Raw genomic sequence first — 25,955 nt, 5'->3', positions numbered from 1 at the left:
TCCGTTGTTTGATCAGCAGTAGTTCGTTTGCACGCTTTATCTTTTTTAAATGTTTTTTTCTCAATTTCTTGGTTCTGATATTTTTTTTCTTTTTTTTTCTTGCAGTTTTTAACTTTAAAATTTATTTGAAAAATTCAAATGTTTTACGTTCATACTGGTAAGTTGAAGTTCGACCTGTGTAATTAATTTACTACGCACATCCAGCCAGACAGCTAGCCTTCAAAAGCTAACTCTAACTTTCGTAATAATAATAATCAATGAAATACACCCACCCATCAACACACACACACAAACACAAAACATACATATATACATACACACATAAACACACAAATACACACAACACACACACGAACGCACACGCACACACACACACACACACAACTCACACGAACGCACACGCACACGCATACACATACACACGAACGCACGCACACACACACACGAACGCACACATACACACACACGCACACAACACACACGCACACGCAGAAACTCAATCACCAAGTCAAACACACCAACAAACGTAAAAACAATTAGTTCTCCGTGAGAAAAATTCTCCATCTACTGTACACAAAGCACCGACGAGGACAAATGTTCCGAGTCTCAGTGCACGTGCACTTATCGTTGTTGCCAGCGTACTCTCTCCGGGAAAAACTGCGTGACATTCGAAATGCCGTAAATTTAAATTTAACATATTGGAGTTAGTGGCATAATTTCATGTTCCAATAACATTTTTCATGCACTTGCCTGCTTTAGGTGCTAACACATCAGCACGAACTAAATGTGTGTGTGTGTGTGTGTGTGTGTGTGTGTGTGTGTGTGTGTGTGTGTGTGGTTTCACGAAATTTTTAAACAAATATAGAAATTTATTTTTCTTAATTTATTTACTTATCTATAGTACTTATCTATCAATCTATTGACATTGTCCTTTAATTATTCACCCATTCTTCAGAGCTAACCACAGCGTACACCCTGCATACATAATATAATTAGGTCATATTAGATGGAATTATCCGACGAATTTTTCCAAAATTATGATCAATGGAGTGCAAGAGAGTAAAACCACAATCAGGCATGAGTATGAGTAGATCTGTTTAAATGTACACATACACGTGCGCACGCACACACACACACACACACACACACATATAATTATATATATATATATATATATATATATATCCATCCACATTTTTTTATATATTACGTCACACAAAAAAGATTTTTTTTTTCAAAGTTAACACATGCTCCATAATGACACCTATATATATATATATATATATATATATATATATATATATATATAGAATAACGTATATATGTATATGATATATTTAAAGGGTATAAAATGGTCATATTGGTGGTCAGGAGAGATTTATTTTGAGATTCTTATCTATTTATTAGTTGATTATCATTAACAAAAGTTTTTATCTGAAATTAACTCTTTGTTCAGTGGTTGTTCTGAATTGCTTTTCCTAAGAAATGTTGAAATAATATCACTGAGATGAGATTTCTTTCTTTTATTATTTAAACAACAATCGATTTATTATCTTTGTTATCAACATTTTTCTCCATATTATTGTCACTGAAAATGTTTTCACTGTTATATTTCTAAATTTTAATTTGTTAATAAATTGAAATACTATTTATCAAGCGATCATTATTAAGTAAGGTTTGTATGAATTCGGAAAATTCAGAAATGTTATGATTTATTAACATCATACTTGCAATATATTTTGGCAATTAACGATCTTAATCTTATTAGCTGGCGAGATAGCTCAGACGGTAGAAGTGTCGTAGTTTGGGTTGATTTATTACACATTGGCCTGGTTCGAAACCTTTCTGTCCGAATCTTTGAATCTCAAATGTTACGAATGTGTTTGTGTGTGCGTCGTGTGGTGTGCGTGTGGGTGACCTCGTGTTGTGTGCGTGTGTGTGACCTCGTGTGGTGTGTGTGTTTATAACCTTAGTAGCAAAAATGTTCAACTCTAATATAGTTAGAAATGATAATATAAGCAATCTTTCGCTAGTCAAACAGAAAGAACCAAAAAAATACACGCCTAATTCATTTGGTTATACTAAATATTTATAAAGATAATTATTAAGATAGTAAAGTTAATTTCTGTATATATTAATGATAATTAATGTTATATTTATTTAATGTTTTATCTCTGTATTAATTCTGTATTAATTCTCTGTATTAAGTTAATTTCTGTATATATTAATGATAATTAATGTTATATTTATTTAATGTTTTATCTCGGATGAGAAAAATGTGTGTGTGATTTATTCAGAGAGTCTTGCATTGCTTCCGAACCAGCCAGGGGATACAGTACAACGGAAGTCATGTCGGCCTACAGAAGACATCACATCACCTTCTTAATATTTATTCTGCTAATTAATGGTTAGCTAAAAACCGCAAATTTTAAACTAATTTTCACGAGTTTAACAAATATTCAGTGGTGTAACTTGTAAAACTACCTATATTAATCATCTATATGAGACGTTAAATTAAGAATCTTATGATTAAGACTTTTTCTCATAACAAGGTTTGCTGTTTTACAAATTATGTGTCGTCTGGGGTAGGTAGCAATTTTGAAGTCTTTTTGAATGAATAAAGATGACTTTATCATTCAAATTATTTGTTAACTGCTTTTGTTTGTATAAATTAATTTACATTCCAAAAAACTGAACTCTGATGAAACCTTTATGAGTGAAATTACCATTGGGTGGTTTGTGATGCTGCGTTAATTTCAGTGTTAGGTAGCAAATTTTTTCGATCGTCAAACATATTTTTGATATATTACAATTTATTCTTAAAAAGTTTGGAGAAATATAAAATAAACTGAAATATTTCATGTTCGTTGGGATAACGTTAATTTATATATAAAAAAAATTCCTTTTTAGATTCGCATGCGATCAGCCGCAATCAACTCTTCAACATTCCGCACCACTATTTCAGCAGGTTGAAAAATTGATTTTCGTAAAAAAAAATAAACTGATAAAATAAAAAAAATATCTTTGTGAAAAAATATATTTATAAAGTAATTTAAAACAAATTGACTTAATTTTTTTTCGAAAATCATAAATTACATTTCAATAACATTAACTATAAATGTAAATTTGATTTAAACTAAAAATAAACAAATTTTCAAATTATTTTTTTTCCAGATACCTAGACGAAATCAAACCAAATGACAAGCAAGAAAGCATTGACTGCAACCCAAATTGTCTACCGCACAAACGTTCACCAGCCAACCTCAGCGAAGATACCACCACACATATGACAAATTTCGACAGACTCTTCAACACCATAACTTCAAACGAAACGTTGAATAAATTGTTTTCAAGAGTATGTAATCACTCGAAAAGAAACTTCAAAACAGTTGACGAAAATGAAAGCAGAAACATTTTTTCAGACAGATCTCAACACCGTCATCCATCGTTCGAATCCACAGAGCAAAGAATTGATGCGAAGTGTTTTCAGCGCTTGGTGAGTCTCATAAACGCCTGTCTCAACCAAAACTGCCCTTTCGGTCTTTTCAAAGAAATCCCATCGAAGATATTCTCAAAACAAAAAAGGTTTTTGAGGAAAACAGGTCCGAAAATGAATTTTTCAAACGGTGAAAACATAGTTGGCGATGGTAAGAAGAGGTCCTACATTGACGCGTCTGCCATGTGCTCCCACCATAACTGCAAGCAATTTCAACCATTCTCAGTCAACTATCGTCGCTGTAACGTCAAGCATAAGTGCTACTCCGGATGAAAGATGTTTTATGAATTTTTAGTTCGAGAAGTCACCGATTTTGAAAAATTGCCGTGATTTAGTGGGAAACTGTTGTTTTAAAGAATTGCTAATTGCTAATGCTAGCGGGTTATACCCTGTCCTACCGTCAACTTATACTTTATTGGTGGCGGCTTTTAATTGAAAAACTTTGAAATATATCAAATATAGATTTAGATTGAATAAATTTATAAAAAATATTGGAATTATATTTTTGACTTTTTAAAATTTGATTAGCTCACGAGTTGCTTTTATCCATCCATAATTTTCAAAACTAAGACGCAGTCAAACAATATTTTTATTTCTTTCTAGAATTACAATTTAAAAAAAACTCTTTGAGGAAGGTTTAATAATAGAATAAAAAAAAATTTTTTGGAAAATAAACGTACAAATGTAGTGAGACCAAATTTCGATTCTAGTCAGTCGGGCAACTAAATCTTGAAAACTCATCCCCATAAAGCTCTACTTTCTATGAGTCTACAATTTCTCTTCTATGCTAGACTACAGGCTTCGATAGCATTACTTTATCACCTATATAGTCTACACACACTTTCAAAAGCTAAAAATTCGATAGATTTTATCATATATATATATATATATATACATATATATATATATATATATAATATATATATTCAACGACTCTCAGCTTTATATAATCTATAAAATATATAAGAAGAAAAATTGGACGTTAGATTTACAACTGACAAAGTTTTTTATTTTGCTGAATATTAATTGCTTTTTATTTTATTTAAAATTCGTAAATTTAGGAACTTCTCACGCATCTTTGTAACGATCAGTCGAAATCAAACAAAGGTATTTTTAAAATTCTTATTTTGTAAGTTTTTACAACTACAGTCGGACTTCTTAATAGAGAACTTCTATACAACGAAGATCTCTATATAACGAATTTTTTGGTGTCTCTTGCATATAAAATTGTTTCAATAAAACGAAAATAATTTCTCCGTTACGAACAAAAGTTATTAAAGTTGAAAGAAACATCTGACCAGCAGACATTCTATGATTTGATAAGAGCGGTGTTCTTGTACTTTTTTAACATCCTATAACCATATTTATTGTTTCTTGGTATTGTAAGGAAGTGGGATCATCGTTAAATGGAATAAAGACTAAATTTCACTTAAAAATTTCATTTTTTACAATAATACCAAGTATTATTGCTCTCTGCTATCGAAATAAATGATCAGAATGTTGTTTTTTTTTATATAAATATAAACATGTTGCATATAAACATCTTTTGGGCTATATAGAATTTTTTCAAGAACAATTTTTATATATAGAAACTTCTAATTTTTCCTGGAGCCATCAAACTCGTTATACGGATGTCTGACTGTATTTCTGTTAATTTCAAGTTCATCGTAATTTTTTTCGGCATTCATTCAATATTTTTTATTTTCGTTTCATACTAAATAATGTTAATCAACGGTTCTAGAGCGCATTCGGCTGCTAACTTACCCCCAACTGTCCCATGCAAAGAGTTTGGTGTCTGCATTTACGTGAATTCATTCATTCATTCACTCATTCATTCATTCATTTATTCATTCATTCATTTATTGCTTCGTATATGTTTTGTTAAAACTTCTGAAAATCAATATAGAGAACTAATGATGAAATTTTTTGCATAAATTATGATAATTTATTCCCCGGAGCTGTGACACGATGTTAGGTCAGAAGTCAAGGTTGAAGAAGAATCAGGTCTTGATACTTTTCCTACTGGTAACATACGGTTGGTCAATTTGATTTCGTGAAATTGGGTTGTAAATTCATAATTTCTCTTTCGCTCTGAACTTTGTAAGTGATGGAGAAGTAGTCAAAGAATGAGGTAGAGAGTTCAAGAGAAAAGAGCTAGGAAAAACAAATGCAGATTTAACAAAAGAGTGTTTAACACGAGTTTAGAAGAAGTGAGAATAAGAAGACAATTGTAAACCGGGGCGTTTAGGTTCAAAAAATATATCTGATAGGTACTTAGGAAATAATTTAGACTGAGACTTAAACATAAATGTGCAAATTTAAAATTTTTTTTATTTTATAGGTAGCCAGTGCAAGAGAACAAGAAATTTAGATATATGAGAAAAGAAAGGGGCACGAGCAACTAGACGAGCAGCAAAGTTAAAAGCTTTTCTTAAAAGATAGAGTGTAGAATCAGAAAGACCATAATAGAGCGAGTTACAATAAGCAATCTTAGATAAGACTAACGAAGTATAATAACAAGAAGGAGAAGAAGAATCTTCAAATTCAGCAAAACCTTCATTTAGAATGTTTTCTAGGTTTGACAGTGAGCTAGAGAAATGTAGTCGACATATCGGTTTTATAATTTTATTTGAATAAAATTATTATTTTGAAATATGATTTTGAAACATTATTTTAAAATATTTTGTTTCTGATTACTCCTGAATAGTCCTTATATCTTCCTCTTTTTTCGTCTAACCGAACTTTCCCCAACAAAATTCTCAGTTTTTATTTAACCAAATTTTTTCTTACCAGATTTTGGGTTTACAGCGAAAACAAATTTTTAAAAATACGTAACAATAATGTTTACAACTTTTTCCAGAAAAGGCGTTGTTGAATGCGGCGAAGTAACCAAATTAATTATCAAGCCCAAAATTTGTAATGACAACAATACGCCAAAGATAAAACGACAGTGCACTCCCCGATATAATTAAAGAAAAATATTTTGCTTTCGCCTATTAATTAAATAGCTTGTTTATTATTTTTTTTTAAATTGTCCTAAGCAATACAGATAGATAGATGTGTGCAGACGTATGTCCTAGTTCTTTGTCCCCATTTCCAAAATGATTTTAATTTTGAAATATTAGTTTTAATTATTATTATTTCATTAATTGAATGATAGAGTAAATTTAAAAAAATCTTCGTTTAATTTGATGTCTCGTAAATGAGTTCTACTTTGTTTGGGAAAATCAATATTTCATATGTTATTTAATTTGAATCTAGTTTCCGTTAAATTTTTTTAAAATGTTATATCGTTACAATTTTTCTCGAAGCTTCTAGCTTTAATTAAGATTGACACATTTTTCGACTTTCTCGATTGTGGCTGCAATTTTAAGCGCATATAATTTGTAAAATACTCTACTGACAAAATGTAATTGAAAGATGTGTAGCCGTAGTTTAATTGTATTTATTTGAATTTAATAAAGTCCATATATTGATTTAATGTAACATCAAAGAAATAATTTTGCCAACTGGACGCACCTTTCAGATTTCATATCGGTCTGCCAATTCGAATACTTCAACGCCCCACGTTCTTTAAAGAGGTTCGACTATTTGTGTCTTGTTTTTATTAAAAAAAAATTTAGCTTTACATTTTGAAGATGCAGAATTGTTTCAAGGTGAATATATTTTAATATGGTTCAGTGCTGATTTTGAGATTTTATTTTTTAACATGTTTTTATAATTTGAAAACTCGCGCAGTTATTTAAACGAAATCGGATCCATGCGACATAGAAGAAAAACTGTCTACCCTCCGAACTGCTCACACCCAAACCATCAGACACATTATGATGATGTTGCTAAAAATTTTTGCAACATTTTATCAAAACAAAATTTGAGTCATAAGTACAAACTATTAAGTGAAAATTGTAAGAGTAAGACTCTTGATCTTTATAAAGATTTTATTTCTAAAAATGTGATTCTTTCCTGCACCTCACAGAATATATACACATTTTGGAATAATTGTTCTCCCCACTTCGTGCATCAGAGTTTATTAAAGTTAAAATATAACGACGAGTTAAAAAAGCCCAATAGAATGAAGAAGAATCGTCCCGACATAAATGACGAGTATGACCAGGTCTACAATGACAAGGTCTACGACGAATTCTACGATGTGAAGAGACAGATTGATAAAAGAAATGTTTGCTACGACAAATGCTGTAAGCCAACAATGTTCAACGAAAAGGAGGAGTCAGATAAATGTCAGACATTTTTCAAATGCTCTATTTATTATACAGAAGAAAAGTGTTGCCCATCTTGAACGTGTATATGCCAAAAACATTTTTTTAAACATTTTTTCATCAGATTTCAGTGAAATAAATAGAATTTTATAATAATGGTAAAAATTGGAGAGACTGATACTTTAAACAATTAACAGACAGGCTTTCATACTGCTTTAATACTGTTGCTTTGTTATTAAATGAAAAACTATTCGATTTTATTCTTAAATATTTAAGTTGGAAAAACAAATTTGTTACTAAATAAGCGTTTCATAAAATTTTAATGTAATGTAATTTTAAGCAAGAAAATGAACTATAGTATTTGACATTTTAAGATAGAGAATGAACTATAGCGCTCTTCGTTAATAAACTTGGAAGCAATCGCGTCATTATATAGCCACCCACATCCATAGTGCTGGTAAAATCATCTTTTCTACGGTTTAGATCAAATTCGTGACTAAAAAACTTATTTTAAAATCTAAATAACAATCCGAAGTAGTATTTTTTGTAAAATTATTTCAACTAAAAAATCATTTGAAACGAATTAAAATTCCAAAATCGTGATTTAAAACTTTTTTCAAAATTTTCATTAAATGAATTATATCAACAATTTTCGTTAGTATAAGTTCGATTCACTGCATTTCAAAGACAACTTATTAAAATAACTAAAAAACGAAAAAGAATCTTTAAGAGACTTGACCAATGACCACTTCACCATTTAAATAACATCCATAATTTTAGAGTATTATTCGCTAAAGAAAAATAAAACAAATTTAAGAAAATAATTTATTGAGTGTTTATTTTTCAACTAATAAATCTTCCGTAATTCAAATTGGTGTAGGTGCCTTCTTCGTTGATGCCATCGCAACCCAAACTTGGATCCAGGCATTCCCTCTTTCTACTTCTCTTCAGACGGTCCTCAATTTTCGTTGTCACCCACTCCGACCACGGGCCAAACCCCGCGCTATCACCTCCCGCTGCATCGCCCACTTGAAATTTTTAAAATAAATATATTTTTATAAATGTTTTTTTAAATGTTATTAAAGATTGATATAATAAATTTATTTACTTTATAGGATAGGGATTTATTTTAAAATTGGATTTATTTTTTTTGTTATAGAACCAAGATAAACTTATTTCCTCTATATGGGAAAATTTTTTAAATTCATCCCGACACGTAATTAAATTAAGTTTATTCATTTTATTCGTTAATTTTTACAAAATGTTTAGATAGATTTGAGTAAGCTTTTACTAAAATTTTGTTAAAAAAACTCAAAAGTTAAACTGTTCCCACCGATGCATATTAGGACCAAAAGACATGAAACAATCAGAATTCTTTTCATTGTGTCGGAGCTAGTTTGTTGAAATATCTTGTACAAATAACTTATTTTAAATAGAAGTTTGAAAAAATTGAATCACAAAAACGTTTAATAACCTTTCTTCAAAAGTATCTTATCAATAAATAATTAGTAATCAGTAATAAATATCACTAATAAAAAAATAATAATAAATAATAAAAATATATAATAATGATTTTGTTACAACTTTTCGAAATAATAAAAAGACCTCCTTACCAAGCCTATAATTAAGTCAAAACAACTTTATTTGTAGTTATTGCGCACATCATGCTTTAAATATATTTTCAGTTCTCTCTCTCTCTCTCTCTCCCTCTCTCTCTCTCTCTCTCTCTCTCCCTTTCTCTCTATCTCTCTCTCTCTCTCTCTCTCTCTCTCTCTCTCTCTCTCTATCCCTCCTCTCTGCAACATACGAGGTGATGGTAGGCGTTTTATTGATTTTACGTTACACGGGGATACAGATGTTAAACATAAAGTTATAAAGTTTGTCTATATATAATGACGCTTATTAAATAATTATAGTTATATTATATTTATATATCAGTAGATGGTAAACCATAATATCAAACTATATGTTTGTGTATGTATATATGTGTGTGTGTGAGTGTGTGTATTTGTTGGCGTGTGTGTGTGTGTGTGTGTGTGTGTGTGTGTGTGTGTGTGTGTGTGTGTGTGTGTGTGTTATGTCTGTTTTCGTGTATTGTTAAACAAAATATACATATATGTAAGGGATGTATAATTTTATATTTACTGTTTCTTGATTAATTAGCTTGTATGTTTTGACATTATTATGTTTGTTTTTTTGTTGTTTGTTTGTCTGTTCGTTCGTTTGTTTTGCTTGCTTATAAATAAGTTACCAACCGGTGAAGAGTCTTCGCTTTTCATCTTGAACAATTTTAAAAAATCTTTTGAAGTTTTTCATTCGAATCTACAACGCTAATGATCTTTGTTTTTCAAGCTGAGAACGTAAAAAATTATGATCTGAAAATGTTTTTTGAGATAGTTATTATATTGACTGATAAAAAATTTCGTGGGTTGTTTTGGGGAGGTCCCCCGGCAGTAACCCCCCCACCTTTCTCGCCTTGCATTAAATCCGACCCTGACTCAAGTTTTTTTGGACTTAGGCCCACATCTGATACGAAATATTTTTCTGCATAAAATCTATCCTATGTGGTTGGCTGAATTATTGAAATGAACTCTAGGTCGTATCAAATCAATCACATCGAATATATCATACAATTATTGAAATTAATAGCCTAACAAAGGAATATCTCGAAGTTGAATATGACGTTGTTATTGATTAATATCTTGGCATATTTATTTATTTATTTAATTTTAAACGATTTATAACAAATAAATTAGAATTTTTGAAGAAATATTGTTGGCACAGACTGTTTAAAAATTTTGTACAAACTTGTAAAACATTTTTATTGACGTCGTTTACGACAATTTTCAATCAAGTTTTATTTTTTTTAAATACAAAAAAATGTTAATAAATTTGAATTTTTATAAGTTTCTTAATATGATCGTTAATCGAATTCGTATTAAATTATAATAAAAATTTCAAATATATCTTTAAATTTCTTTGTTTATTTTTTAGCCAAATATGGATGAGAACAATTGAATTTTACTCTTTTCTGGAGAAGATCGAGATCGTATATATAGAATTAACATGTATATTATATACTCCATATAAGATCGAAATAATCACGACAAAATTACATTTGGCGAACAGATCAATTAGGTACGGTACTCCAGATGCATAGATGCCTCGATGTAGTTCGTAATAGTCTAGACATCTATGCCAGATGGGACTAACCATAATCGAAGGTGGAAAACAACTTCACGATCATAGTTCACTATTTTTCTAAATATCTGATAATTCCCCTCACTTAATCTTTGTTTTTCAAAATTCATAGTTCCAAATGTTAAATAAAAGCAAGAAGAATCCAATGTTATTACCTTTAAATGTAAATTATTTTAAATAATTTGCATAAATCTTTTGTCCTTTTAGTTGAAGCAGGCTGAAAAATTTATTAATATGAATAATAGTAAATATAATTACATGAATAAAAATAATAATTATGATAATATTAAATAGAAATAAGCAATATTTTATTGAAATTAAACCAGCTTGGCCATCGTAAAAGTGGTCGTAAATTGAGTTTCAGCTCGCCTGGCGCACCCAAGTGCGTTTAAGTCAATAAAATCGTTCGAAGAATTTATTTCAATCATTAACATACTTTTAGATGTAATAAACTCTCTCTCTCTCTCTCTCTCTCTCTCTCTCTCTCTCTTTCTCTAAATATTCGAATACGTAGTGTATTGTAACATACGTATGTACATTGTATGTGTAATAATCCTTCACTTGTAAAATCCTTTTTCTAATCATTCAATACATTCATCCGTTTGCTCGTTCATTCATTCATTCCATCTCATTCACTTCATTCACTCACTCATTCCATTTCATTCACTCATATACTCATGTATATTCTTTCATTCATTTACGATCATTCTTTCAAAAAAAACATTCCATCAGGCCTACATACTCCCGACCTTAACAAATAATGACCTTGAGGCATTTCACCCTTAAAGATTTCTATGTATAAAATATAATGAAGGTGAGGAGTCAATAATGTTCTTGCTTCTAAGTAGAACCAATTGTAAAAATGTTATATTCTAATTAATAAATTTATTCATCAATTTATTAATTATTAAAATATAATTCAAATCAATTTAGTTTTAATTAACTATTATATATACGGCTATTGGCAGTGGCGTCACTAGGGGGGTGCGGGGGGTGCGGGGGGTGCGGACCGCACCGGGTGACACCCTCACAGGGGGTGACACCAAAATATCACTGTATATGTTTTTATGTCCCTCCATGAAATTATTCTTATCATTAATTCAGCCTAACCCGCCCAGCGCCCAGAAATGTATTATGAATAAAAATTTTTTCGTTCAAATCATTTTTGTATTCGACATTTATACCATTCAAATTCGACGTCCGAATTATTAAGCGCCGCGGCCGAGCACATTTAACTTGTTCGTGTTTATAAATTTTGCTAAGAATGCTGTATGTCTATGGGGTGTCATGAGAGGGGTGACACCATGAGTTACCGCACCGGGTGACACCAACCCTAGTGACGCCACTGGCTATTGTTAAGGTTATGATGTCAGCATTCGATGGTTTAATGACGATGTCAGTTGAAGTTGAAATAATGACAAGGAAATAAGGATTTTAAATTAATGATGTTCGTGTCAGAATTGACAAAAATTATTATTTTAAATTGTTTTTTCATCTATTATGTCTAACCAAGGGGAGGCCTATTTACCAATGTACAACACTTTCTTATGGGTTGAAGCAGGGATATGCAAAGAACCTCAATTTTTTCAACTTTTAATTATTTTCGGTAATGTCGATTTTATTTTTATAAATTTATACCAAATAAAAGTAATTAATTACCACATTGAATAACAATTAAAAAAAATAAAATTTTAACATTCTAAATAAAAGCAATATTCCGTAATTAGTAAATATACGATCGTAACTTTTGACTCGAACGATAAAAAATCACCCTCCAACTCCCCTCCGAAAGTAAGCTACTTGTTCGACCGTTGAAAGTGAGCGAAGACCGTTATATTTATTCTGGTTATATGTATCAAACAGTATCTTATTGAACAAAGTAGTATAAAATGAATAAAAATAATTTTTTCAAAAATTAAAAAAATTCTAAATTTGATTTCATTGCGATATCGATCTGACCTGACTAACTAAAAAACATCAATAAAATTTATTAAATAGGATGGGTAATTCGTTGCAAAATTGTTGGAGGAAATGACGTCATGTTAACAGTAGTTTTTTTACTGCATGGTAGTTAATCAGCCAGTATAAAAATTTTATTCAATTCCTATCAAATAAATTTGACAAAATATCATAGGCAGGCAGAACTAAATAAAGAAAGAAATAGATAGATAGATAGATAGATAGATAGATAGATAGATAGATAGATAGATAGATAGACAGACAGACAGACAGACAGACAGACAGACAGACAGACAGACAGACAGACAGACAGTACAGTAAAATATAACAAAATATCGGTCGATATTTTGTTATATTTGTTTGTTTAAAATACGAATTTTTAAGAAATTAACGTTTTTAAAATTTTAATTAACCGTCACTTTTTATTTTTGAATGAATTCAAATAAAAGCAACCATTGTTCTTTTCTTTCTTTACTAAAATCTCGAAATTGTTTGTAAATATGTACGGTTAAGTGTTTGTTCGAGTTTGAACAGGCCTTGAAAATATTTATTTTTTTTCGTTTATTTGGTTCATTCAATTTGGTTGATTGATTGGTCGATTGGTTGGTTGATTAGTTGATTGAATGAATAGTTGCTTGGTTGATTAAGAGTCCTATGAAACCCTGTAAGCCACTGCAGTAATCCAACGTATGATTTCAGCAACTAGTTTCTTATGAGCACCATCAAAATGTAAAATATTCATTGAATATAATGAAGATAATTGTTCAAATAACAATTTTGATTTATTTAGGCCGTTTATTCATAAGCAAACAAATTTTTAACAAGATCGTATAGTGTAAAAAAAAGAGTGACTATAGTTCAATCCTAGTAAGCCAACCTTCGGCTTCAGTAAGCCACCGGATTTCACCGGACCAAAAGCACTTTTTATATTCAAATTAACAAAAATAATTTAATAATACATAATTCTATTAAATAAAATTAAATAGAATTACTACAATGTTTTAAGCATATTAAGTCAAGTAAATATTTCATAGCTTGCTCGTTAAAATCCATGCTATTTCGTAAGCCTACAATCCAAGCATGACAAATAGCCCGACTGATTGATCGTAACTTTTGACACGAACGATAAAAAATCACCCTCCAAATCTCCTCCGGAAGTAAGCTCCTTGTTTGACCGTTAAAAGTGAGCGAAGGCCGTTATATTTAATCTAGTTATATGTGTCTAACCAATTACCAATTATCTTAAACTATCCATGCCAAGTGTTTATAAAAAAATCCAGATGAATTTAAGGGCTTAAACCGTAAACTGAGGACAATTATTAATAGGTTAAAAATAGGCCATTCAAAATACACTCATTCTTGGATAATCAACAAAACAAATCCACCAGCATGCAACTTTTTGTGATGAAAAACATTCTGAACAGCACTTGGTGGAATGCAAAAACCATGATGATATTCGGAAACGATATCAGATCCCCTCAGATATTGAAAAAATTTTAAAGAGAGAAAACATCAATAATCTAATAACATATCTTCAGAAGATAAAAATACTCGACAGAATATAAAAATATTTGAAAAAAACTCAAAAGAACCCTAAGACAATTTTGTTTCAAAAGAAAAAAGGGTGTAAAGATAGTCAGTAGCGCTGAAACGCGATTTAACTGCATTAATAATAATAATAATAACTTTCTTCCTCATTAAACTGTCTATGGTCAAAAGCGCCGATAAATGATCCTGCGTTGTTACCCGTCTAGTAATTCGCTATCGAAAATTTAAGTATTATTTGTATTTCGGAGTTTGTTTAATTGAAACTAATTATAAGGTAATGTTTTTTTTAAACAACTGGTGTCTATTAATTTTTTTAAAAAGTTTCAATTAATCTTAGGTTCATTCAGTTGTTAATTCACTTCAGTTGTTCTGATCAGGGTGAACTGAGAAATGTCTGTAATCTAATTCTAATGTCAGATGAAAATTTAAAATGAACTAACTGCTAAATTGCAATTCATGATTATTTATTTCAATGATTTCTTGTCATTTGTTTTGAATTTTAAAGTTATTTTCTGTCACCTTGACTCGTATGTGATGTTTGTGTGTGCTTTGTTGAATCCTCTGAACTTTGGAAGAGTGTAATTGACCTTTAACCTTTATTGACCTCCTGAGCATTACTCATCATGGGGATGAGCCTTCGTATGATGTTATAATTTATATTTATAATTATGTCATTTATATTTTACAGCAATAAAATAATAATTATAACTAATTTCACTGTCTGTAGATGGCGGGGAGAAGTTCAAAAATGCTTCAGCACATAAACTACAGGATGAGATGCACACTACAAGACGGAAGAATTTTTATCGGTATCATTTTAGTTTTTTTTTGTGTTTATATATGTATTTATTTATGTACATTTATTTATTTTTTTCAATTTCTATCATGTCTGTCATTGAGTTATTTTTTTTTAAATTCAGATAAGTTTTACATGAAAATCTAATATTAATTATATAACTTCATAAAGGTACATTCAAGGCCTTTGACAAACACATGAATGTCATCCTAGGAGATTGTGATGAGTTCAGAAAAATCAAGTCAAAAAACAAGGCAGCCGAGAAAGAGGAGAAGAGGACGTTGGGTTTGGTTCTACTGAGAGGCGAGACTTTAGTTACGATGACTGTCGAAGGCCCTCCACCTCCTGAGGTTGTTTTATTCTTATATGTGGCTCGTACTGTACTGTTTGTTTGTGCGAATGGGTTGTTTCTATGTGTTGTTTGCATATTAGTTCAGTGTAAAATTTGTTCTTTGAATTGATTTCATGTTGAGTTTGTGTGTTTTTAAATGAAATTTGTACATCTTTATAGAGAGATCATTATTATAGCTCTTTAGGTTTTGTCTTGCAATTTTTTGAAGTAGTTTGCATTTTGTTCTAGTGAATTAGTAACTTGTTTTATCTAACCCTTTCAATTATTGTTAGTTATTTGTTAATTGAGACATTTGTACAATTCACAATATATTTTCAATGCAGTTGTATTAGGACTAATATTTAATTGAGTAACTAATCATTTTGCCAACAGCAAGAGGGTCTGGCTCGTGTGCCTGTTCCCGGAAGTGCAGGGGGGCCCGGGGTAGGTCGGGCTGCCGGAAGAGGTATGCCTATCTTGTCTGCTGGTCCCACACCTGGTTTGGCAGGTCCTGCTAGAGGCATTGGCATGCCCCCGTCACAAATGATGCAACCTCAAGCGAGAGCTGGAATGCCCCCTGCTCCTATGCCTGCTGGTGTTAGAGGACCGCCACCACCTGGAATGATGAGAGGAGGTTTGTATTTGTTTCCGGTCAATGTTGAATAACTAATTGATTGAATAACTGGTTCTTTTTCTGTTTGATATTTATATTTTTATGTAAATTTTTCAAAAATTTGTAATAATTATGAGTTGAAAATGTTGTTTAATGATGTGGTTTTTTGTCATCAAATTCGCTTGATCATGCTCATCTGAGTTACATTGTTCTTAAACATGCATTTGTATCTATAATATAACTTATTCGGTTGATGCTTGATAATTTTAAATTAGTTCAAAACATGTATGTGCATATTTTTTATTGCAGGGCCACCTCCAAGACCTTACTAGAGAATTGTATAAGGGAGAGTTTTTGCACAAACTGTTGCAATTTAAGAGTGCGTGATTTTTATTTACAATCCCTTTGTTTGAAAATTTTATATGTGTGTGAAAGACGTTTTAATTAATTAATTAATTAGTAATTAATAATTATAGTTAATAAAACGGCCATTTGTAATGTTTCGGATATGTTGCAGAAGGTCTTTTTTTCTTTGTTTATGATTGGTTTTAAGGAGTTTTAAGATCAAATGGAGTAATGAAGATATCGTGTCGTGTTTGTTATTCTTAGTGGAGTGATGATGCTTATACAAAATTTAACATGAAGATGTAGTCTTGTGAAAGGTTAATGGTTCGTGTTATGGGTATTCTAGATTGATAAAAAAATAACTAAAATAAAATAACTAAAAAATGTTTTTCAAAATGTCCTATACAGACAGCAAAAGTTATTGGATTGTGATACATTAATGTATAAATATGTTCAAGTACATATAATGTATAAGATAGATTTACCCCAATAATTCATCTGTAGTTGCTACTTACTTTTTGCCGATATTTTTTATGTGGTGTTTCTCATTCTTCTTCCATTCAGAGTATATATCAGAAGTGCAAAAAATTGCAAGTAAGTTTGGCCAATTTTTTTCGCCTTGCTAGTTTTTGTAAAAAAAAATGGATGGAGATCTGCATTTATTAAAATGGATTTGTTATTTCATGAAAAAAAATGTAAAAAGATGAAATTGAAAAAGAATTAAAAACTGTTTGTAAAAAAAAACCCAGTAGCTTACGTAAAGCACATTCACGTATCACATTTTGTAGCCGGGATGTATAGCATGATTGGGAAAGCATGTTGCACAATGAAATATGATTGGCTAGTTTGATAAGAGTCCTACTACCGTATTTTGTTTTAAATGAAAGTTATTTCGATTAAAATTGAGTGTATAATTATGGAAAACATGATAAAATATGTTTGAACCAAACTAAAACAATTCCTCCAATAAAAAATCTAATTACAAATATATGAAATATACTTCTAAAGACTTGAATGGTGTTTCGTGATTATTCTTATAATTTCCAATGCAACAGAATGTATCTAAATTCAAGTAGATCTTAAAAAGTCTTTGTTACACTCAGAAAAAAAACATTCCACACCAGAAACAAGAATCATTCAAATGAAGACAATATTATATTATGACGAGATGTCGACGTAGTTATTTGTACAACACAAAATTGCCATTTTATATAAAAATGGCGATTCACATTTGTGGAAATCTGATATGTTAACAAAACCTGAGAAGCGGTTACATTGTCTGCACCTCTTACATCTTGTTCTGACTTACTGTTCTGACTTCATGAATGACCACTGACCTTAACTCTGCCATTCAACACGTATCAGGACGTTGAATACTTTGACCAGATGATAATACAATACCAAACAGTAGGTAGTAGAGATAAATAGTAAAACTAAGACGGTGTAGTTTGTATGTAATCTAATGAGCAATCTGTAGGAATATCAGAGGCCAGAAGAATCTGCACATCATCTTCTTTGACATTTCCAAATGCATCAAATATCTGGCCCAAGTGTTCCGTGCCCACTCTTTTCACTGGGAATGGTCTGGAATTAGGCCATGAGTGACAAGAGACGCTGTCATAACAGGCGGAACTGTTTTTGAACGCAGGCCAAATCACATCTGTGAGAAATTCGTTGTCCTGGTTGTAATCTGATCTCAACCCTCTCATCATCTCTTTCCACGGTTTCTGTAAGATTTTTCTCATTTTTCTTGAAATTCCTCCCCAAAGTTCACCCAATAATGCAAATCTGTAGGTAGGTGGGAAGTTAATTTCTTACGTTGAATTTTTAACTTTTACAAGCAGATTGTACAATGTTGCAAATTATAAACTGATTAAAGTCGAAATATCTTTAACAATAACCGAAATAATATTTCATAACTTAGCTCACAATCTAACATAATTTATAAATAGAAAGCAAGACGAATAGACGAACCTTTTTTTTTAGGGTTAACTAGAAAAATAAAACAACGCGTTAATAACTGTTCATCATACCTCTTGTGATTGGGGTGATCTCTGACGCAGTAAATAGGCAACCGATAGTTCTTCAACCAATCCTCTACGACGATGGCATCCCTATCAGTCAGCCTGCAATCCGCATCCCTCACCACAAATACATTGACAGTTTCATCGTCGGCAACAAGGTACCTCCACATGATTGGAGGGATTTGGGTGTCTGCATGGTCCACCTCAACTATTTCAACCCCCATGTTTTTGAGCTTGGTTAGGATTCGTTTGTCGACAGGCGGAAACGATGTTAGACCGTTTGGTTGTTCTTTCTCAACGTAAATTCTTAGTTTCCAGTTTGGAAAATATACAGGTAAAAGTTGGGCATTCCTCAGAGCCCCATAGGTGTACCTAGTTTTCGAGCCCCACAATGACATTGAAATGATTTTTTTGATTTTCTGAGAGGAGTTGGATCTTTTTGTCATAGTTTTCAGGTATCTGTTGAGATAAGTATTGTATTTGTTAAAAAAAATCACAATTTCATTTTTATAGTTGAAAAATACTTCAGCATTGTAATTAGTAGTCGTAGCAATTAAAAGTGGCAGCAGTGGCAGCTGTAGTAAATTTAGTAGCAGCAGCATGCTGATAACATGACACTTATTTTATTGAATTAACTTGTTAATTTTTAAAGGAAAAAAATCTAAATGCGACCTCTCAATAATATCTTTCCCCTGATCAATCTGAGCATTAAGAAACTTCTCCCTATCATTTCTAATGGAGTACCTGGTTCCGACTTCACTTGTGTGGACCAACCTAACGTTTGGGAGTTTCATGGTGCGTACCGGCCCATACACAGCTGATATCCAGTTGTCGGCCCACCAATCTGTGAACACTCTTGGGTAGTAGCTACCTTTGATGGGATAGATATTTCAGTTGGTTGGGGCTGATTGTTTTATTTGGGTGGGTGATTTAGATATCTTGATGTTTTTAGATGGTTAGTATTGTTAAAAATTTATATAATATGTTGTTGTTAGTTGTTTTTAACAGATTTTGATAAATTTCTCAAGTAGTTGTTAATGGAATAGGACAACCTTTACAACTAAATTTTACTTTAACACATAATTTCAAATGCAATTTATTTAAAGTGTGCTCATTCACTCAAAAATTAAACTTACACGTTGGAAATTTAACATGCTAAAAACTCAATGGGCTTAAAAATTAGGATAAAAATGTAAATTTAAACAAAAAAATATTGAAAAAAATTAAACAAATTAGGTAAAAAGAAATTGTTACCAAATATATCAATATGGCTTCTATGTACAAAGTCATATGTTAAGATATCTTCATTGCCTCCTTTGTGCAAAGGACCAACCACCCCAATGTTTGGTGGGTTGAAACTCTGTCAGAAAAATTTTAAAAATTCAAATGAAAATATAATATCATTATATTTCATTGTGACATTATTATTATTTTATTATTATTGGTAATTATTTGAATATTAAAACAATTATAATTAAACATTAACTTAATTAAATAGATCACTAAATGTGTGAGCATTTTAACAGCATTTTAACATTTAAAAAATACTTTGGAAAGAATTTTATATATAAACTTTTAAGTAAATAAATAATCTTTTCTATAAAATATTTTAATTAAAATTTTTATATTTGACAAAAAAAATTAAATAAATATTTCAATAAATTAAGCTGACCTGTAGTATATCAACATAAGCTTCTGTCCAACCAGGAGTCAACATTTTCGTGTCATCATTTACTCTAGAAATTTAATTGATTAATTGACTGATTAATTAATTAATATAAATATGTAAAAATATTCAGAATGAACCTGTAGTAATAGTCAATATGATCTAGGTAAGCTTCCATCATAGCATCATTTTGGGCCCAAGCAGGGTTCTTATTGTGATTACACTTCACGAAATACAGTGAAGCATTGAGCTTAGTGGGGCACGTATCTCCAATGATATCTCTGAATGTTCTGTGAATTGCACTCATGAATGTATTTTTAGAGAAATGCGTATCTCGAACGTCGTATGAAGCGTAGAAGTGGTAGCTGTAGCCGCTACTTGCAGTTCTACAAAATGAAGGAACTAGAGATTTCAGAAGTGGTATTTTTTCTGCGACATTTTGTGTAGTAAGGTGGCGACCGCCGTGACTTGTAATGGCGCAACCAATTGCGATTGTGGTGGTCTTACCTTTGTCGGTGATTGGTGAGGGTGAAATTTTTTCTATGAACCCATCCAGTTTGGCGTTGCCGTCATGGTTGTTGTCATGGTCGTCAGATGTTTTCTGATTCTGAGCTGCTGCAATGTCAGCCACTACGTTTCTCAGTGTTTCGTTGCTTTGGAATACGGAGTATAAAACGTAAGTTGTCGTGAATAGCATGCAGATCGTGAGGAAGAATTTTAAATTTGAAATAGTGATTGCCATGTCGTAATTCTGTAAACTTTTTATACAAATTATGTTTAATTTAAAAAGGCATTGAAAAGTACTACAGGGGCTCGGGCTACTTGACTTGCTAGGATTGCTGGCTTATTGGCTTAATTACGAAATTGCATGGGTTTTAACGAAATGAAATATTTACTTGACTTAATATGTCTAAAACAATGTAGTAATTTTATTTAATTTTATTAAATTAAATAGGATTAAGTATTATTAAATTATTTTTGTTAATTTTAATATAAAAAGTGCTTTTTGTCCGGTGAAACACAGTGGCTTACAGAAGCTATAGGTTGGCTTACTAGAATTGAGCTATAGTCACTCTTTTTTTACCCTATTCGATCGTGTTAAACTTTTATTTGCTTGTGAAATAAATAGATAAAAATTGTTATTTCATTATATTCAATAAATTTTTTATAAGTGCTCATAGAAATTGGTTGCTGAAATCATACGTTTAATTATTTGTTTCTTATTAATTAATTAATTATTATTATTAATTTATTTGTTTTAAAAATATTAGGCCAAGTAAATTGTTTGTATTAGTTGTTTGTCAAGACCCATGCAATTTCGTAAGTAAGCCAAAGAACCAAGCAAGTCAAGTAGCCGACCTTACTGAACAGGTTAGCAGAATATCAAATGTAAAAAATAGACATTATACATTAAAAGTATATTTTACAGCTGAGATGCTAAAAAAACAAATTTATTATAAAGAAACGCTACGGAAGAAATGATCTTGTTTGATTATTATGACGAAGAAGATTTTTAAAATTTAATGTTTACTGAAATTTTGTACTGTCACAATGCAAGAAGTGTTGCTAGAAATTGGCGTCATGGTTACGCCATAGACAGATCATCATTAGTGATTTAAAATGGCAAGCTCTCCGTCAACATATATCTTCCCAACAAAAAACTTTTCTAGGAGAAATTATTTTTCAAGTATGTAAGTGAGTTAACCGTTCAAATGAAAAATCATCCTCAAAGTTGGTACTAAGAAGTGTTGAAAAACTTGAAGAAAAAGTAAATTCATTGTTGAAAAACTGAAAATTATTACTAATTTAAATTAGTAATAAAGTAGGATACAGTATCAGGATACAGTAAAGTAGGATACAGTATCAGGGATCAGCTGTTTTGATACTTAATAATGGTAATTATTACTTATTAGTGGTGATATGGTATAATGACTACTTGACGGATGACCAATTTAATGAATTTATGTGCATGTATTTATTTGACATTTCTGTTACATTTATGGTTAGAATTTTTAGTTAAGGGTGGCCTATCCACAAGTTTATTTTTTTTGGTAATCCTTCAAAAATAAAAAATAAATAAAAATGTTGGACTGGACATGCCAGAACATTTAGCATTTCAATGTGCCAGGGTAGCTTAACATTTTGGACTATAACTAATCATTATTCCATATTATATACGTCATTATTTAGCTAGGAAATTATTTTTTAATTTTATAATAATTTAAAAACCGTATTTAGTTGAAGACAAAAATACGAACAAAGTTAAATAAAAGTCAGATGAAAGAATATTTATTGAGAACTTTTTTTCTTGATTTAGGATGCAGTATTAAAACAAATTAAATTTAATTAATATAAATTGGAAAAAAACCAATTAAAAATTATTTATTCATTCTTATCGTGTTGGGCAGATGAGCAAATTATAAATTTGTGAATTAAGTGTGCCATTAATTACAGACATGAGTTGTTGTTCGAGATTTATTCAGCACACAGATCCGCTTATGGTTAACATTCTCAATGTGTGTGTATGTGTGCGTGTGTTTCTGTGTTTGTGATTTGTGTGTGCGTGTTAGAGAGAGAGAAAGAGAGAGAGAGAGAGAGAGAGAGAAAGAGAAAGGGAAAGTTGAAATAAAAAAAAATTAATTAAATAATTTAAGTGCACGATTGTAATAAACTGTATAATTTCAAAGCTGAGTTTATTTACATGCCACACGTACCTGCATGTTCAGGAAGTGTTTCATTCGTTGTTCATCTATCCGTCAATCATTTCATTCATTCCTACACTCCTTTATTTTTTCGTTCTTCTCTTCTTTCTTTCATTCATTTATCTATTGATCAATTAACAAAATGTGTGTTTGTATGCGTGCGTGTATGTGTGCAGTAACAGTAACAAAAAATGTTAATTTATTTTCTTGGTCAACTGTATATTCGAATAAAATCACTCTCTCTTTCGTTCATTCGTTCGTTCACTCATTCTTCATTCGTTCTTTCATTCATTCACAAACAAACTGAACGAGTGATGCTTCCTAAGCTTTTCATACATCATAAATAACACTACCGAACATATGCATGCCGCGTGGATGAATGGACAAGTGGATGGATGGATGGATTGATGTATTGATGTATGGATGGATGGATGGATAGAGGAATCGATGGAGAGATAGATTTATATATGAATGAATGAATGTATGAATGAGTGAGTGAGTGAGTGAGTGAGTAAGTGAGTAAGTGAGTGAGTGAGTGAGTGAGTGAGTGAGTGAGTGAGTGAGTGAGTGAGTGAGTGAGTGAGTGAGTGAGTGAGTGAGTGAGTGAGTGAGTGAGTGAGTGAGTGAGTGAGTGAGTGAGTGAGTGAGTGAGTTAGTGAGTAAGTGAGTGACTGACTGAATAAATGAATGAATGAATGAATGAATGAATGAATGAATGAATGAATGAATGAATGAATGAATGAATGAATGAATGAATGAATGAATGAATGAATGAATGAATGAATGAATGAATGAATGAATGAATGAATGAATGAATGAATGAATGAATGAATGAATGAATGAATGAATGAATGAATGAATGAATGAATGAATGAATGAATGAATGAATGAATGAATGAATGAATGAATGAATGAATGAACGAACGAACGAACGAACGACTTGAAATAATAGATGCAGATCGAACAATGCATATGAATAGATGGAGAGATGGATGTTTATAGAACTAAATGGATAAATGAATGAATAATTAATAATTTATAGATGAACGAAGGAACGAACGAATGAATGAATAAACTTATATTTATTCTTTTATTCTTATTATTTATATTTCTATGATATTGCAAGTAATGTTGCCGATGCAGATGATTCCACACAAAAAAATTAGAAATCAGTTTCCTGGTCTTAATTAGGTTCACATGTAACGGACTATGGTGTGCACACATTTTGTATAATTGTGTATAAATATTGTGTGTATGTGTGTGTATGTACGTGTGTGTATGTCTGTGTATATTTGTACGTGTTTGTGTGTACGTGCGTTGGTGTTTGTGTTAATAGACACCAAGCGGAAGGTCTCAACGTTATCACCCGCTATCACCAAAATGTCTGCCCCGGAATGTAAACACACCACACGCACGCACACGTACACACACACACACCGCATACACACACACACACACCACAACATACACACACACACACACACAGATACACACATACAACCACATATACGCACACTTATACACACGCCAATACACGCTGATCTTTATATTAATATCTACATATGCATGTGTGATTGTAAGCACTCCGATTCACTCCAATCTCTACTAGTTACACATACACAAACATACAGACACACGCGCACACACACACACACACTCACAAACACACAACTACACGCGTATACATAAGCATACGCACACGCGTATACACTCACGCATACAAAAACACACACACATTTAATTGAATAATCTTATATGTAATCAATTTCCTAGTGGCAACACTCGGGAATGAAGCACATACAGCACACACACGCAGATACAACAACACATACACACACACACACACACACACACATCTCGACATATGCGAAAACAAAAATTTTTTAAAGTAAAAATTTTTTTTCTTTTCTTTTCTTTCTCTCTCTCTCTTTCTTTCTCTCTCTCTCTCTCTATATATATACATATATATACACACATATATTCGCGCATAGAATTACGCATTCATGCACTCAACACACAAACACACACACACAAACAAACAAACACACACTCAAACATACAAACAAACAAACACATAGAGACTCAATAAACAGAATGCCAGCGTTAATAATCATGAATAGATTAGATCCAAAACAAACGAAGATTGAAATGTTACATCAACTCCTAATAATAAGTTTTTTACCGCTTTACCGCTTTACCACACGTACATAAGACCGTAAAATTATTTAATTATCTAAATCATTAATTAATTAATTATTAAATGGATGACTGAATGAACGACTGAAAACTGTATGAAAAAAATGAATTAATGAACGAACGAATGAACGAACGAACAAACGAACGAACAAACGAACATATGAGTAATAGTTTATAATTATTTTTTGTTCATTAGAAAAAGATAGTTCATTTATAAATGTAATTTTTTCACTAGAAAATAATAGTTTATAAAGTTATTGAAGCTTGAACGTACGCCTCTGTTAAATAATATTACATTACAATGCAGATCTTCTCACGTGTTTAGTTTACAAATTGATGAATATGTTCCATTGAAACCAAATTTCTTTGTTCCTCTATTCACTAGTCTATACATCCATTCCATCGCTGACGTGGTGAAATTGAAAGAAGAAATTAACACACGCTTTTACATTCATGTACAACGGATGTACATTAATAAGTGTATGAAAGTACACATACAGACAGGCTTTTGTTTGTCTGTGTGTTTATTTGTGCGTGTGTGTGTGTGTGTGTGTGCAAGAGAGAAAGAGATAAGAGAGAGAAAGAGAGAGAAGACGAAACAGACAGACAAGCAGACAGACAGACATCCAAAATAAGATTATATACAATGTTTCATATACATATATAAAATCGTTATCTTTTTTTTTATCAAATAAAAATATTGTATTGTATTGTATCGTTATTACTAATATTGATTTAGTAACGATTTAATTAGTTCCACCGAGGTATTCTTGCAAGATTTAAAACTACTAACAATGTCAAAAAAACTTAATTGAAACATTTCAGGGAAAATTTTAATAAAATTTAATGGTTGAAAATAAA

General features: G+C 31.1%; 6 protein-coding genes across 6 annotated transcripts in view; 3 read left to right on the top strand and 3 right to left on the bottom strand.

Annotated features, from left to right (window-relative positions):
• HELRODRAFT_192409 (hypothetical protein) overlaps positions 1-2,351 on the bottom strand; it is a gene marked incomplete at its 5' end in the record, with an annotated part of 10,410 nt that extends 8,059 nt beyond the window's left edge. The window contains 2 exons of the mRNA XM_009022691.1: positions 734-780; positions 2,321-2,351. Coding sequence (XP_009020939.1) covers positions 734-780; positions 2,321-2,351 — 78 coding nt within the window. The remainder of the gene's footprint in view (positions 1-733; positions 781-2,320) is intronic.
• Positions 2,352-2,571: 220 nt separating this feature from the next.
• HELRODRAFT_175245 (hypothetical protein) lies at positions 2,572-3,769 on the top strand (the record flags this gene model as incomplete). The annotated part of the gene is made up of 2 exons (XM_009022690.1): positions 2,572-2,585; positions 3,175-3,769. The coding sequence occupies 2 exons, from the start codon at positions 2,572-2,574 to the stop codon at positions 3,767-3,769; spliced, it is 609 nt and encodes a 202-aa protein (XP_009020938.1).
• Positions 3,770-5,464: 1,695 nt separating this feature from the next.
• On the top strand, positions 5,465-7,793 carry HELRODRAFT_175244 (hypothetical protein; the record flags this gene model as incomplete). The annotated part of the gene is made up of 3 exons (XM_009022689.1): positions 5,465-5,531; positions 7,023-7,077; positions 7,235-7,793. 3 exons carry the CDS (start codon positions 5,465-5,467, stop codon positions 7,791-7,793), a joined length of 681 nt encoding a protein of 226 aa, XP_009020937.1.
• A 569-nt stretch (positions 7,794-8,362) lies between these two features.
• HELRODRAFT_192408 (hypothetical protein) lies at positions 8,363-11,689 on the bottom strand (the record flags this gene model as incomplete). The annotated part of the gene is made up of 4 exons (XM_009022688.1): positions 8,363-8,741; positions 10,180-10,239; positions 10,830-10,921; positions 11,664-11,689. The coding sequence occupies 4 exons, from the start codon at positions 11,687-11,689 to the stop codon at positions 8,557-8,559; spliced, it is 363 nt and encodes a 120-aa protein (XP_009020936.1). The 3' UTR covers positions 8,363-8,556.
• Positions 11,690-14,574: 2,885 nt separating this feature from the next.
• HELRODRAFT_187181 (hypothetical protein) lies at positions 14,575-17,174 on the top strand. Its single transcript, XM_009022687.1, has 5 exons — positions 14,575-14,695; positions 15,149-15,230; positions 15,389-15,567; positions 15,942-16,182; positions 16,471-17,174. The coding sequence occupies exons 2-5, from the start codon at positions 15,149-15,151 to the stop codon at positions 16,491-16,493; spliced, it is 525 nt and encodes a 174-aa protein (XP_009020935.1). The 5' UTR covers positions 14,575-14,695; the 3' UTR covers positions 16,494-17,174.
• A 765-nt stretch (positions 17,175-17,939) lies between these two features.
• HELRODRAFT_175241 (hypothetical protein) lies at positions 17,940-20,938 on the bottom strand (the record flags this gene model as incomplete). Its single annotated transcript, XM_009022686.1, has 6 exons — positions 17,940-18,294; positions 18,540-18,989; positions 19,203-19,401; positions 19,785-19,890; positions 20,203-20,266; positions 20,337-20,938. 6 exons carry the CDS (start codon positions 20,936-20,938, stop codon positions 17,940-17,942), a joined length of 1,776 nt encoding a protein of 591 aa, XP_009020934.1.
• Between the last annotated feature and the right edge of the window lie 5,017 nt (positions 20,939-25,955).

Source organism: Helobdella robusta (genome assembly GCF_000326865.2).
Source record: "Helobdella robusta unplaced genomic scaffold HELROscaffold_33, whole genome shotgun sequence".
Lineage (NCBI taxonomy): Eukaryota > Metazoa > Annelida > Clitellata > Rhynchobdellida > Glossiphoniidae > Helobdella > Helobdella robusta.
Note: the sequence above shows the minus strand (reverse complement) of the source record. Positions and strands in the feature narration are given on the sequence as shown.

Bases quoted from the DNA above. Each gene is read 5' to 3' on its own strand.
- HELRODRAFT_187181 (XM_009022687.1), top strand. From the start codon at position 15,149: ATGGCGGGGAGAAGTTCAAAAATGCTTCAGCACATAAACTACAGGATG. The intron at 15,231-15,388 runs GTATCATTTTAG...AACTTCATAAAG, and splicing joins AGACGGAAGAATTTTTATCG to GTACATTCAAGGCCTTTGAC. The intron at 15,568-15,941 runs GTTGTTTTATTC...TTTTGCCAACAG, and splicing joins AAGGCCCTCCACCTCCTGAG to CAAGAGGGTCTGGCTCGTGT.